Below are 11,695 nucleotides of genomic sequence, written 5' to 3' on the forward strand. Positions count from 1 at the left end.
CTTCATTAGGGCCTCGGTGTCACCTGGCCTCACATGTCCCCAGCCACTCCCTGAGTCCCTGTGCCCCTCACAGTAGCAGCGCCAGTGACAAGGACACTGAGCCCCAGCCCAGACCCGCAAGAGCATTTATTTGAGGGCAGCTCTGCCAAAACGCATCACCCTCCTGCCCGGCCCCTGTCCCCGGGTCCCTGTGGCTCATGGAGTAGGGGTCCCATGCCCAGGGAGCAGGTGGGACACGTCCTGCGTCACCGCGTGAGTCCGAGCCCCTGTGCCCAGGGCCAGAAAAGTAAAAAATGTAAAGAAAACACCACAAAGCCAGAGGCAGGGATGTGACACACCCCCACCTCAGGGTCTGGGGGCAGCGATGTGAGCTCCCCCCCCTCCCCCCAAGGGGTCTGGGGTTGTGCTGCAGGCAGAGTCTGCCCTGGCCGTTACTGGTTGGCAGCTTCGCAGGCATCAATCCAGTCGCTGTAGACATCCACTGGCTCCGACAGGTCTCGTGGGGGATGTTAAGGCACTAACGGAGGCAAAGGGGGGGTCCAGGGTGGGTCAGGGGGGTTGGGGTCCCAGTAAGGATACAGGTGATGGGCGTCTGGAACTCCTCCAGGCAGACTGTACAGGAGATCACCCCTGTGTTTCGGGCACGGTCCCTGGGGGGGCAGCAGGGGACAAGCTGCTACAGGTGGCATCTTCAGCCGTGCCTGCCCCCCGCCGCCCAGGGCTGCAGCCCCCTCCCCTGGCTGTAGCCCCCCTCCCCCTACTCACATCTTGACATCGCAGGACTTCTCGTGGTTGCAGAAGGGGCAGGTGAACTGCGTCTCCAGCGTCCCCGTCACCTTCTTCTTGGGTGGTGGCTTCCGCTTGGATTTCCGTCGCCCCATGGCTGCGGGAACCGCAGTGGTTGTGGGCCCGGGGAGGCAGGGAGCTGCAGACCCCTCCCCGGTGCCCAGTGTCCAGGAGCTCCCGTGGGCATGGCCCCAACCCATAACAGGCCACGGTGGGGGCAAGCTTGACGCCTCCGGGACCCTCCTGGCATCCACTGGCCCCCCAGCCCGTACCCCCGGCCTAGCTCCCTGCAGCCCCCATTCGCTGCCACGGCTTCCCGCAGCCCCCAGACCTCATCACCCCCCAGCAGTCTGGCTCCCCACAGCCCCCACCACACCCCAGCCTGGCTCCCTACAGCCCCCTGACCCCCCACTCCCCGGCCTGGCTCCCTGCAGCCCCCAGTCCCAGCATGTACCCGCGGCCTGACTCCCTTCAGCCTTCAGCCCCCAGCCCCGCCCCGCCTCTGGCCTGGCTCCCCGCAGCCCCCGCCGCCATCGCCCCCCGGCCTGGCTCCCTGCAGACCCCAGCTCGTACCCCCAGCCCCCATCACCCCCCAGCCTGGCTCCCTGCAGACCCCAGCCCCCATCACGCCCCAGCCTAACTCCCTGCAGCCCCCATCACGCTCCAGCCCGGCTCCCTGAAGCCCCCAGACCGCAACCGCAGCCCCCATCACCCCCATCACGGCTCCCCACACCCCCCACCACACCCGGCCGCGGCCCCCCCCGGACCTGCCGCCCGCTCCCGCCGCGTTTCCCCCAGCGACAGGCACTTCCGCCGCCGTGACCCGGAAGTGGTCCAGGCCCCACCTCCGCCTGACGCCGCTTCCGCCCACTCTGCGCCCATTGGCTGACGGGGGCGGTGGCCCCGCCCCCCCTTCCCGCTTTGGGACGATCGATCACGACAGCGTCTCCATCGCGACAGCGTCTCTGTGATAAACGCAGTCATGATTCATGTCAAAAATAGAATGTAGTGCGCTAAGTGGAATTGTTGTACCCTGTGTAAATCTAAACCCTGTGCCACAATTGTAATGAATGGGCGCGTGTGGCGCTCCTGTGAGACAATGGAAAAGCTCCCCCTTCCCCTGAGGCAATCGCTGCGTAGAAAAGCGCGCCAAAGGAGAGCCAATAGGAGGAGAGGGCGTACCCTAACGGCCCAATGGGGGAGAGCGGGACGAACATCCGGCGAGAGGTGATTGGTCGAGATCCGGGCATAATTAGGGCTCAGGTGTGCGTGTGGTGGAGCTAATTGAGTTCTCTGCGCACCCAGCGCTGCTTTTGCGTGTTGTTTCTCAGCCGAAATTGATTGAACCCCAAATAAAATTGTTTTAATTGTTATCGTTTATAACAATCTGGTGACCCCGACGTGATCTCGCTGTGCTTTCCTGGACTGTGACTTTTCGAGGGGCGCCCCACAGATTTTGGCTCGAGGGTAGCAGTGTAGGTCAGTCTCCGGAGATCAGCGAACAAAAGAGAAACAATAACCAAAAGGGATTGGAGCTCCTAGGGGAAAAACTGCAGTAGGAAGGACCCGTAATTCTCGTGCACGAAGCTCCGAACGAAGCCGATGGAGTCGTGAGTATAAGGGAAGCCGTTCGGTTGGGTGGGTATCGGTTACTTGTGTGCAAGAGTGTGATTGAGACGGAACCTAATTCTGGAAACGGACTCTAGGTTCGGAGCCAGGATTTGAGTTCCGAAGCGAGTCTGGGGGTCTTCTAACCGCGGTTCCAAACTCCCGCGAGGGACTTGGCCGGTGAAGGACTTAAGCGGTTCCTATAGGATTCGTGGGTGGGATCTCGACTCCTATAGGGTATGTGGGTGGGTGAAGGGTTCAGCCCCTGCAGGACACTCTTACCGGTAACTAAGGGCGATAGGAAGCCACTGTAAAAGTCCTAGGATTCGCGGGTGGGTGATAGGTCCAAAACCCCCTGTAGACATTGGTATCGGCAACCAAGGGTGTAATACTCCCGGATACCGTAGGGGGGCGCAAACCTCCTGCAAGACAGTTATTGGTTGCTAAGGGCGATAGGAATTGCCGTAAAATTCCTAATGAAAATGGGCCAACAGGAGTCAAGATTTGAAGAGGAAACAAAGGAAGAAAAGGAATACCCACAAATTATTCCCCTGGATAGTGCTTTAGGAATAATGCTCAGGCATTGGGGTCACTGGCCATCTCAAGAGGGAAAAACTAAAACAAAAATGGTCTGTTACTGTATGGACGTGTGGACGAGAGAGGCAATTTAATCCGATTATGTATATTGGCCGATATTTGGATGTTTTGATGATTGGATGTGTAAGACATTAAATTTATATGTGAATAACAAAGAGCCCTTCAGTCAGAAAGAAAGTGAATATGCTGCACTGTGGAGAGGGTCGGAGACGGGAAGATTGGTTTCATTATTTCCTTTGAGAGAAAAGAGAGAAAGGGAGTCACGGGAGACTGAAACTAAACCAACCACGTCGTCATGGGAGCCATCAGACAATTTACCCCCGCCTTGTTTAAGGCAGGATGCGGAAGGCCGTCAGGAGAGGATACATCCCCCACTGCCTCCCGACCCGGTTCCTTCGACTTCCCTCTTCTCTCCTCCTTCTCACACATAGTACAGAAAGAGAGAGATGAAAATTATAAAAAAGAAGGAGCAGTGGCTCTGGCTCCCCTCCGAGAGGTACCGATAGATGGAGATATAGGAGGAACTGGATTTGTATCTGCACCTTGGAATACAGGAGATGTGAGATCCTTTAAAAGAGAAATGGGTCATCTGTTAGATGATCCTTTGGGAGTCTCTGAATGGTTAGACCAGTTCCTAGGTCCTAATACCTATACCTGGGAAGAAATACAATCTATCTTAGGAATATTATTTACAGCTGAAGAAAGATCTATGATTAGACAGGCAGGAATACAGATGTGGGAAAGAAGGTATCAACAAGGCACTCCTGGGGAACAGAAGTGGCCTAACCAGAACCCAAACTGGAGTAACCAAAATGCCTCTGATAGACAGAATATGTCAGATTTGAGAGAGTTGATTATCCAAGGAACCAAGGGGGCAGAATATTAATAAGGTTTTTAGTGAACAACAGGAAAAGGACGAGTCTCCTGTGGATTGGTTAGAGAAACTGAGGAAAAAATTATAAATGTATTTGGGGCTAGGCCCAGCCTCTCCAGTTGGAGAAGCATTTCTAAAAATCCAATTTGTGGCCGGATCATGGGGGGATATAAGAAAGAAACTGGAAAAGCTGGACAGTTGGCAAGAACAAGGATTACAAGAACTGTTGAAGGAAGCTCAGAAAGTGTATGTACAGAGGGATGAGGAAAAACAAAAAGAGAAAGCAAGAATGTTTGTAGCGGCAGTCTGGGAAACAACAAATGGAGGATTTCCAGGGAAAATGCTCGAATGTTATCATTATGAGCAGAGGGGACATTTAAAAAAGGACTGGAGGAGACGAATGAAGGACAAACAGATGTTTAATGAAGATGAATAGGGGTATCAGGGGCTCTACATTCTGCAGACAAAAACAACATCTGAGCCCTTGATAAATTTAAAGATTGGTCCCCAAGAGGAGAAGGTAATGGTTTTTTAGTTGATACAGGAGCTGAACAATCTACAGTTCGGCACATCCCTTTGGGATGTCGAGCAAGTAGAGATACAGCTTTGGTAGTTGGAGCAACAGGGGAACCTTTCAGGGTTCCTATTATTAAAAATGTAAAGATTGAATCTAAAAGGACGAGATTTGATTATACAATTTGGAATGAAATTGGAAGTAAAAAAAAGAACCATCATGGTAAATTTATATCAATTAACAATAAAGGAATGGAGAGTCGTAACTGAACTTGAGGATACCAAACTTACTTTTAAAAGAACTTGATGTAACAGTTCGGGAAATTTATATTGACTTCTGTAAAAGGGTAATTGAATTTACAAAAATTTAAAGTACAAGAGAATCGATGTTATCTTTAGTAGCTGATGGAACCTGCTTTTCCCCAATTTTCCAGGACCTCTGTTGGTGTTTGTTATGTTGGAAGTCTTAAAAAGAAAGGCACACCTTGGTAAAAACTGGAGAGGGCGAGACCGGAGGGAATCAGTGCTGCAGGTGACAAGGTCTGCTGAGGGCTGCAACCCCTGGCGCTGTGACCGCTGAGCAGTATGATCCTGACCTGACCTGATAAGATCAGGACCTTATCAATAAGGGTCCTGACTGGAACGCTGTGGGAAGGTGTGGACACCCTTTATACTTCCAATTTTATATTAAGAAAACAGAGGGATGGATAAAGAAAGGAGAAGATAACTAACGATGTTTTATCGTGAGATGAAAACGGGACTCAAATATGAAGTTCCCAAAGTTGCTAAAAATGTATTTGTAAAACTTGTCAAAAATATAACAAAGACTAACTATTTAATCTTACCAACTGTTGTATGTAATTGACTTACCGAAGGGAGTGTTATACTCCTGGGAATATTTGGGGGGTTGTTACTTATCCCTGTTTGTTTTGATTGAAAACATGAATCAATGAGGTAAACAAGGGGGGATTGTGATAAACGCAGTCATGATTCATGTCAAAAATAGAATGTAGTGCGCTAAGTGGAATTGTTGTACCCTGTGTAAATCTAAACCCTGTGCCACAATTGTAATGAATGGGCGCGTGTGGCGCTCCTGTGAGACAATGGAAAAGCTCCCCCTTCCCCTGAGGCAATCGCTGCGTAGAAAAGCGCGCCAAAGGAGAGCCAATAGGAGGAGAGGGCGTACCCTAACGGCCCAATGGGGGAGAGCGGGACGAACATCCGGCGAGAGGTGATTGGTCGAGATCCGGGCATAATTAGGGCTCAGGTGTGCGTGTGGTGGAGCTAATTGAGTTCTCTGCGCACCCAGCGCTGCTTTTGCGTGTTGTTTCTCAGCCGAAATTGATTGAACCCCAAATAAAATTGTTTTAATTGTTATCGTTTATAACAGTCTCGGTCCAAAGTCCTTTTATTGGGGGGCGTCTGGGCTGTGGATACCCACAAGACCTTGGGGGCCCCCGAGGTCAGGGCTCACAAGGGTCCTCCCCTCTGTCCTCCAGGTCAAAGGTTACAGGGGGTCCCGCCCCATGGGGGACACGGGTCCATGGTGACTGTCCCCTCCCATGTGGGGGGAGGGGAGAGACCAGTTCCCCACCCCCACCTCCACTGCAAGTCTTGGGGGTGCTGGGGTCAGAGGTCACGTGGGGGCAAGGCCACACGGTAGAGGACACGGCCGGTGGCCTCCAGGAAGGTGATGGTGGCTGCGTGGGCGTCCAGGCGCAGGTGAGCAAAGCCCCCTGGGGAGGTGGGGGCTCCAAAGAAGAAGCGGAGGGAGCCAGGGGGCACGGCCCCCCCATGGCTCTGGGACCCTTCCACGAAGTTCCCGGCACCGCTCACCACGTAGCCCACCCCCCCCTCCTCCAGGAACTGGGGGGGGGGGGCAGAGATAAGGGGGGGTTAGGAAGGAGGCTGGTGTGTCCCCCCCATGCGGGGGTCCCTGCCCCCACCACCAAGACCCTGCCCACCGCCCACGCCTCAGGAACCCAGGGGGCACAGATGAGGAGGGGAAAGATGGGAGGAGTCCCTGAACATTGAGGGGTCCCATGGGGGGGTCTGGGGGTTCCTCATACACCAGGATCCCATTGGAGGGTCCTTGGATACTGGGGGTCTCACTGGAGAGGTCTGGGGGTTCCTCAGATACCAGGATCCCGCTGGGGGGGCCCTTGGACACTAGAGGGGTAACACTGGGGGGTCTTTAGACACCAGGATCCCATTGGGGGGATCCCAGACAGCGGTCCTTAGACACTGGGGTGTCCCCCATTTGGGGGGTGTCTGGGCACCCCCAGGCTCACCTGCAGGTTGTGGTCGTGGCCGCAGAGGTAGGCAGTGACACGGTGATGCCGCAGCAGCGGCCGCAGCAGCCGCAGCAGGCAGGTGGTGGGGCCATGCTCGGCCACTGACCACACTGGGTAGTGGCCGGCCACCAACACGTAGCGGTCATGGCGTGCAGCCGCCAGCCGTCCCCGCAGCCAGGCCAGCTGTGCCGCCGCTGCTGCTGCATCCCAGGGGCCCTGGGGGGCACCCCCTGCCCCAAAGTCGTCGCTGCCACCGCAGAGCAGCACTGTGTCCAGCATCAGCAGCCGGGCTGAGGCATTGGTGCCCGGCAGGGAGAGACGGAGGCTGTAGTAGTAGTGGGGGAAGTGCCTGCGGGACACAGGGGACATGTGGGGACACCCAAGGGATACCCCAGCAAAGGGCACAGGTTGGAGCAGAAAATGCTGGTGGGACACAGGGGACATGTGGGGATACCCAGGGGATACCTCAGCACTAGGTACAGGCTGGAGACAAGCCCCGCCCCCCCAGGAGGGGGCTTGGGGACATGTGGGGACACCCTGGGGGGGCATGGGGACACGTCAGCAGCAGGCACAGGTTGAAGTAGTAGTGTGGGAAGTAGCTGTGGGACACAGGGGACACGTGGGGACACCCAGGGGATACCCCAACACTGGGCACAGGCTGGAGCCGGAAATGCTGGTGGGACACAGGGGGCTTGGGGACATGTGGGGACACCCTGGGAGGATGTGGGGACATGCCAGCAGCAGGCACAGGTTGAAGTAGTAGTGTGGGATGTCACTGTGGGACACAGGGGACACTTGGGGAGACCCTGGGGACATCCCAGGAGTCATCGGAATCATCCTGGTGACATCCCAGGAGTCCATGAGAACACCCTGGGGACATCCCAGGGGTCCTCAGAAACACCTTGGGGACATCCCAGGGGTCCTCAGGCACACACTGGGAACACCCTTGTGCCAGTCCAGGGGTCCTCGGGAACACCTTGGGGACATCCCAGGAGTCCTTGGGAACACCCTGGTGACACCCTGGTGACATCCCAGGGGTCCTCGGGCACACCCGGGGGACATGGGCAGGTGGCTGTCCCGGGGGCGGGGGGAGGGGGGAGGTGTCCCTACCATCGGGGGGAGTGGTGGCCATATGCCAGCTGTGCAGTGACGTTCCCCGCGTGGTCGTGGTTCCCTGCCAGCACGAACCAGGGCAGCTCCCGAAGCCCCGGGGCCGTGAACACTCGCTCGAAGGTCTCCTGGGGGGGGGGGACGACACACATGACATGGCAGAGGTCAGAGACACAGACACGGGGACACAGGGAGGGGGACATGGGGGTGTGACGTTTCCCTTGCGGGGATACCGGGGTCACCTCGGAGGTCTTGCCCCACCTCCAAGATACTTCCCAGCCCGCCCCCCTCGCATTTTAGTGTCGTCCCCCCCGGGATGGGGGGGGTCATACCTGGAAGCGGGGGTCCCACTCGTCTCGCACCCCCTCATAGTAGAAGTTGTCCCCAAGGGCGAGGATGAAGTCGGCGCCGAGGTCAGTGGCTACGCGTCCCATGGCTGCTGCCGTGGCCACCTCACGGGGGGTGGCAAAGGGGGGGTCGGGGACCCCCCCCCAGTCACCCACCGCCAAGAACTGCACCGCCCCCTCCGGGCCCCCCCCGGCCACCAGCATCACCATCACCATCACCCACAGCAGCGCCAGCATCTGGAGAGGGTGTCCAATGGGGCACAGGCGTTGGGAGGGGGTGAGGGGGGTGGGGTGTGGGGTGGGCTAGGGAGTCCTGGTCCCCATCCATGGGGAGTCCTAGGGATCCCAGCCCCCACTCACGGGACACAGGTATCGGGGGGGTGGGGGTGTGTGGAGGGGTGTGTGTGGAGCGGGGAGCAGAGTGTCCCAGCCCCCACCCATGGGACACAGGTGTCTGGGGGAAGTCCCTGGGGTCCAACACCCCCCCCCCAGGACCCAGGTGGCCGGGGGGGGGGTCCCACTCCATACCCATGGGACACAGGTGTTGGGAAGGGGTGTCCCAGCCCCCACCCATGGGCAGTTCTAGGGGTCCCAGCCCCGACCCACAGGACCCAGGTGTCTGTGGGGGGTCCCTGGGATCCAAGCACCCACCCATGGGACACAAGTGTCTAAGTGGGGTCCCAGTTCCCAGCCATGGGACACAGGCACTTGGGGGGTGCCAGGGGGTCCCAGCCCCACCCATGGGACACAGGAGTCCAAGGGGGTCTCTGGGGTCCAAGCCCCCCCCAATAGGACCCATGTGTCCATGGGGATCCCTGGGGCTCCAGCCCCCACCCATGAGACCCAGGCATGCAGGGGCTCCCAGCCCCCACTCACGGGACCCAGGCGTCAGGAGGGGTCCCAGGGCACCCTGATCTCCCCCCGTGGCACCCAGAGGGGTGTCCCCAGCACCGCCCCGCACCCCCCGGGCAGAACAGGGACTCAGGCATCCAGCGCAGCCCAACCCCCCACAGCATGGAGGGTGCCGCCCCCTCCCCCCCGTCCCCCGGTGGGCTGCCAGGGCAGGACCCCGCGGGCCACTCACCCTCGCGTGTCCCCTCGTGTTTCCCCGCGTGTCCCCTCCGGCGCTTTATGGGCCCGAAAGGGGAAGTGGGGTCGCGCCGCCCGCCCGCGTCCCCCCCCCCTCCCCCCCCCCCCCCCCGGCCTGCTGTCACCTGACGCCTCGCGGTGACACGGGGCCGTCGCAGGGCGGGGGGGGGGGGCTGGGCCACAGGGCACTGGGAGCACTGGGGGGCCCGAGGGGCTCAGCCCCGGGTGGTGCTGGGAATCCCCGAAATGCCCCAAATTCGCTCGAGCCACCGCCACCCCACTGGGGGGTTGGGGGGAGGGGGTGATGTTTACCGCCCCCCCCCCCAGGGGACTGAGGCAGCCGGGAGCGCCCCCCCGCCGCGTTTTCCAGTGAGGCCACGTGCAGCCCCGGGATGGAGGGTGAGGGGCAGGCGGGGGCCCGGGTCCCTTGCCCGGCAGAGGGGGGGGGACGGGGACCCCCACCCTAAATTGTGGCCTTTGGCCTTGGAGGATCCAGGGGGGTGTGCTTACCCCTCCAGGCTCAGAGGGATTCAGGGGTCCGACCCTGCCCAGTCCCACCAGTTTACCCAGTTTCGCATTTCACCGACTGGGCAGGGTGGTGGGAGGAAGGCCGGGGGCCCGGACACCAGGGTCCCCTCCGGTCTGGGAGGAGGAGCCAGGCCCGGCGCTGGGGGAGGATGGGGCCCGGACGCTTGGGTCCCTCCTGGGGGGGTGCGCACCACCCTTGGCCTCTTAAGAGTGATGGGGGAGGGGCCCACCTGGGTACATCCTGCCTTCCCCCCCCCCGGAAAAAAACCATCGGCCAGTTTTGAGGCTGCCCCCGTCCCCTCCCCTCGGTGAGGGGACCCCATCGCCCCAGGTACGGTCGCTATGGGGACCCCATCCCCGTGGCGCCCCGTTGCTATGGGGACCACGGATGCTGCCGGCGCGACCACGAGGACAACCCCTGCCCCCCCCATCTCCTGAACCCCCCCCATCCCCCCACCCCGCCCCCCCGGGACCCCTCCCCCCCCCGGGCCGAGGCGGGGCGGGGCGGGTATGACACTTTATTTCCTTTTTTTTGTCTTTTTGCCCCTTTTTCCGCGGATTTTTCCTCTTTCCCGCTCGCGGGCAGCGCCTTTGGGGGGGGGGGGGGGGTTCCTTCTCTCCTCGGTCTGGGGGGAGGGGCCGACCCACCCCAACGGGAAATGACGTCACTACCACGTGCGGGGGGGTGTGTGTGTGAGGGGCGACGTGGGGGTCCCCAAATGTGCAACGCTGGTGTGTGGGGGGCCCCGAGAGCGACGCCCCACAACATCGCATCCCTCCCCCACGGCTTGTGGAGGGGGGTGGGGGTGTCCCTAAATGGGGGTACCCAGAATTGGGGGGGGGAGGGGTGGTGTCCCACTGCCCGGGGAGGGGCCCATTGCTGGTGGGGGGTCCCCAAATGTTGGGGGCCCCATTGCTGGTGGGAGGCCCCTAACTGGGGGCCCCAAAATGGGGGGAACCCTAAAATTGGGGGAGGGGCCTGATTCCCGGGGGGGGGGGGCACTGCTGGTGGGAGGGGTCCCGGGGGTGGGGGGGGTCCCAAAAACCTGGGGGAGGGGGCCACAAAAAAGGGGTTCACCCCAGTGGGGGTCCCCAAAACAGGGGCCCTAATGATTGTCCCCGGTTTGGGGGGGCCCATTCCGGGGGGCGGGAAGGCACACGGGGGGGTCTAAGGCAAATGCAATTTTGGTCCATATGACCCCAAAACCCGGGGGCCGGGGAGGGGACGCCCCAAAACTGCCCCGGGGGGTGGGTGGGTGGGGCCCCATCCCATCCCCCTGACACCAAAATTAGCAGAAGGTGCAGAAAACCCCCAAAATGAGCAAAATGCCCCCAGACTCCCCCCCGGCTGCCACCACCCCAGTCGTGGGCCCCATGGTGGGAATTGGGGACCCCGGGAACCCTGCAAATGCGGGGCCAGAGCAAAACTACCCAAAAACAATAATAAAAAACAGAAAATCACCGGAGGGGGCACTCCCATGGGCAAAATCAAGGAAAATTGGGGGGGGTCCCCAAAAAAAGCACTTGGAGAGCTGGGGGAGGGGTGAAAGAGGGGGTTTGACCCCAAAATGGGAGGTTTGACCCCCAGAGGGGGAGGGGGGGAGTTTGACCCTGGGGGGGGCATTAAATGGAGGGGGGGGGGGGCTTGACCCTGAACATGGGAGTTCAACCTCAGAGGAGGGGGGGGACAACCCACAATGGCGGGTGGGGGGTGGGGTGGGGGGGGTGTTGTCCCCAAGTGTGGAGACTGGACCAAAAAGGGGGGAGGGAAGAATGAACAATGAACCCCAAAAGGGGGATGGGCCCCAGATGGGGTGGTCTGACCCAAAACGGGGGAGGTTTGACCCCCAACCCAGAGGAAAGGGGGGGGGTTTGACCCTAAATGGGGTTGGACCCCAAAACGCAGGAGTTTGACCCCAAGGGGGGGAGGGGGGGCCTCGCCCGGGGGT

At 59.7% G+C, this 11,695-nt stretch overlaps 2 protein-coding genes and 1 long non-coding RNA gene across 5 annotated transcripts; 1 reads left to right on the forward strand and 2 right to left on the reverse strand.

The window, feature by feature from the left end:
• Positions 1-108: 108 nt before the first annotated feature.
• ELOF1 (elongation factor 1 homolog) lies at positions 109-1,665 on the reverse strand. Of its 2 annotated transcripts, none has more exons than XM_037407128.1 (4): positions 1,554-1,665; positions 766-883; positions 580-650; positions 109-496 (listed from the first exon to the last, which is right to left on the reverse strand). In XM_037407128.1, the coding sequence occupies exons 2-4, from the start codon at positions 879-881 to the stop codon at positions 432-434; spliced, it is 252 nt and encodes an 83-aa protein (XP_037263025.1). In that variant the 5' UTR covers positions 882-883; positions 1,554-1,665; the 3' UTR covers positions 109-431. The 2 variants fall into 2 exon arrangements, with proteins under 2 accessions (XP_037263025.1, XP_037263026.1); XM_037407129.1 differs by having other exon boundaries at positions 766-885; positions 1,557-1,621.
• Positions 1,666-1,769: 104 nt separating this feature from the next.
• LOC119156801 lies at positions 1,770-5,755 on the forward strand. The gene is made up of 2 exons (XR_005107291.1): positions 1,770-2,396; positions 4,813-5,755. It is a non-coding gene; the product is annotated as an uncharacterized LOC119156801 (long non-coding RNA).
• A 13-nt stretch (positions 5,756-5,768) lies between these two features.
• On the reverse strand, positions 5,769-9,304 carry ACP5 (acid phosphatase 5, tartrate resistant). 2 transcript variants are annotated; one of them, XM_037407125.1, is made up of 5 exons: positions 9,214-9,304; positions 8,115-8,366; positions 7,783-7,910; positions 6,670-7,021; positions 5,769-6,244 (listed from the first exon to the last, which is right to left on the reverse strand). In XM_037407125.1, exons 2-5 carry the CDS (start codon positions 8,364-8,366, stop codon positions 6,008-6,010), a joined length of 969 nt encoding a protein of 322 aa, XP_037263022.1. In that variant the 5' UTR covers positions 9,214-9,304; the 3' UTR covers positions 5,769-6,007. The 2 variants fall into 2 exon arrangements, with proteins under 2 accessions (XP_037263022.1, XP_037263021.1); XM_037407124.1 differs by lacking the exon at positions 9,214-9,304 and adding an exon at positions 8,781-9,120.
• Positions 9,305-11,695: the final 2,391 nt, after the last annotated feature.

The sequence above is a fragment of the Falco rusticolus genome, chromosome 13, assembly GCF_015220075.1.
Source record: "Falco rusticolus isolate bFalRus1 chromosome 13, bFalRus1.pri, whole genome shotgun sequence".
In the NCBI taxonomy this organism is placed as follows: domain Eukaryota; kingdom Metazoa; phylum Chordata; class Aves; order Falconiformes; family Falconidae; genus Falco; species Falco rusticolus.

Bases quoted from the DNA above. Each gene is read 5' to 3' on its own strand.
- ELOF1 (XM_037407128.1), bottom strand. From the start codon at position 881: ATGGGGCGACGGAAATCCAAGCGGAAGCCACCACCCAAGAAGAAGGTG. The intron at 651-765 runs GTGAGTAGGGGG...CTGCCCCCCCAG, and splicing joins AAGTCCTGCGATGTCAAGAT to GGACCGTGCCCGAAACACAG. The intron at 497-579 runs GTATCCTTACTG...ATCCCCCACGAG, and splicing joins GTTCCAGACGCCCATCACCT to ACCTGTCGGAGCCAGTGGAT.
- ACP5 (XM_037407124.1), bottom strand. From the start codon at position 8,936: ATGGACACATGGGTCCTATTGGGGGGGGCTTGGACCCCAGAGACCCCC. The intron at 7,022-7,782 runs GTAGGGACACCT...TGTGTCCCGCAG, and splicing joins GGCCACCACTCCCCCCGATG to GCACTTCCCCCACTACTACT. The intron at 6,245-6,669 runs GTGAGCCTGGGG...CCCCCCCCCCAG, and splicing joins GCCACGACCACAACCTGCAG to TTCCTGGAGGAGGGGGGGGT.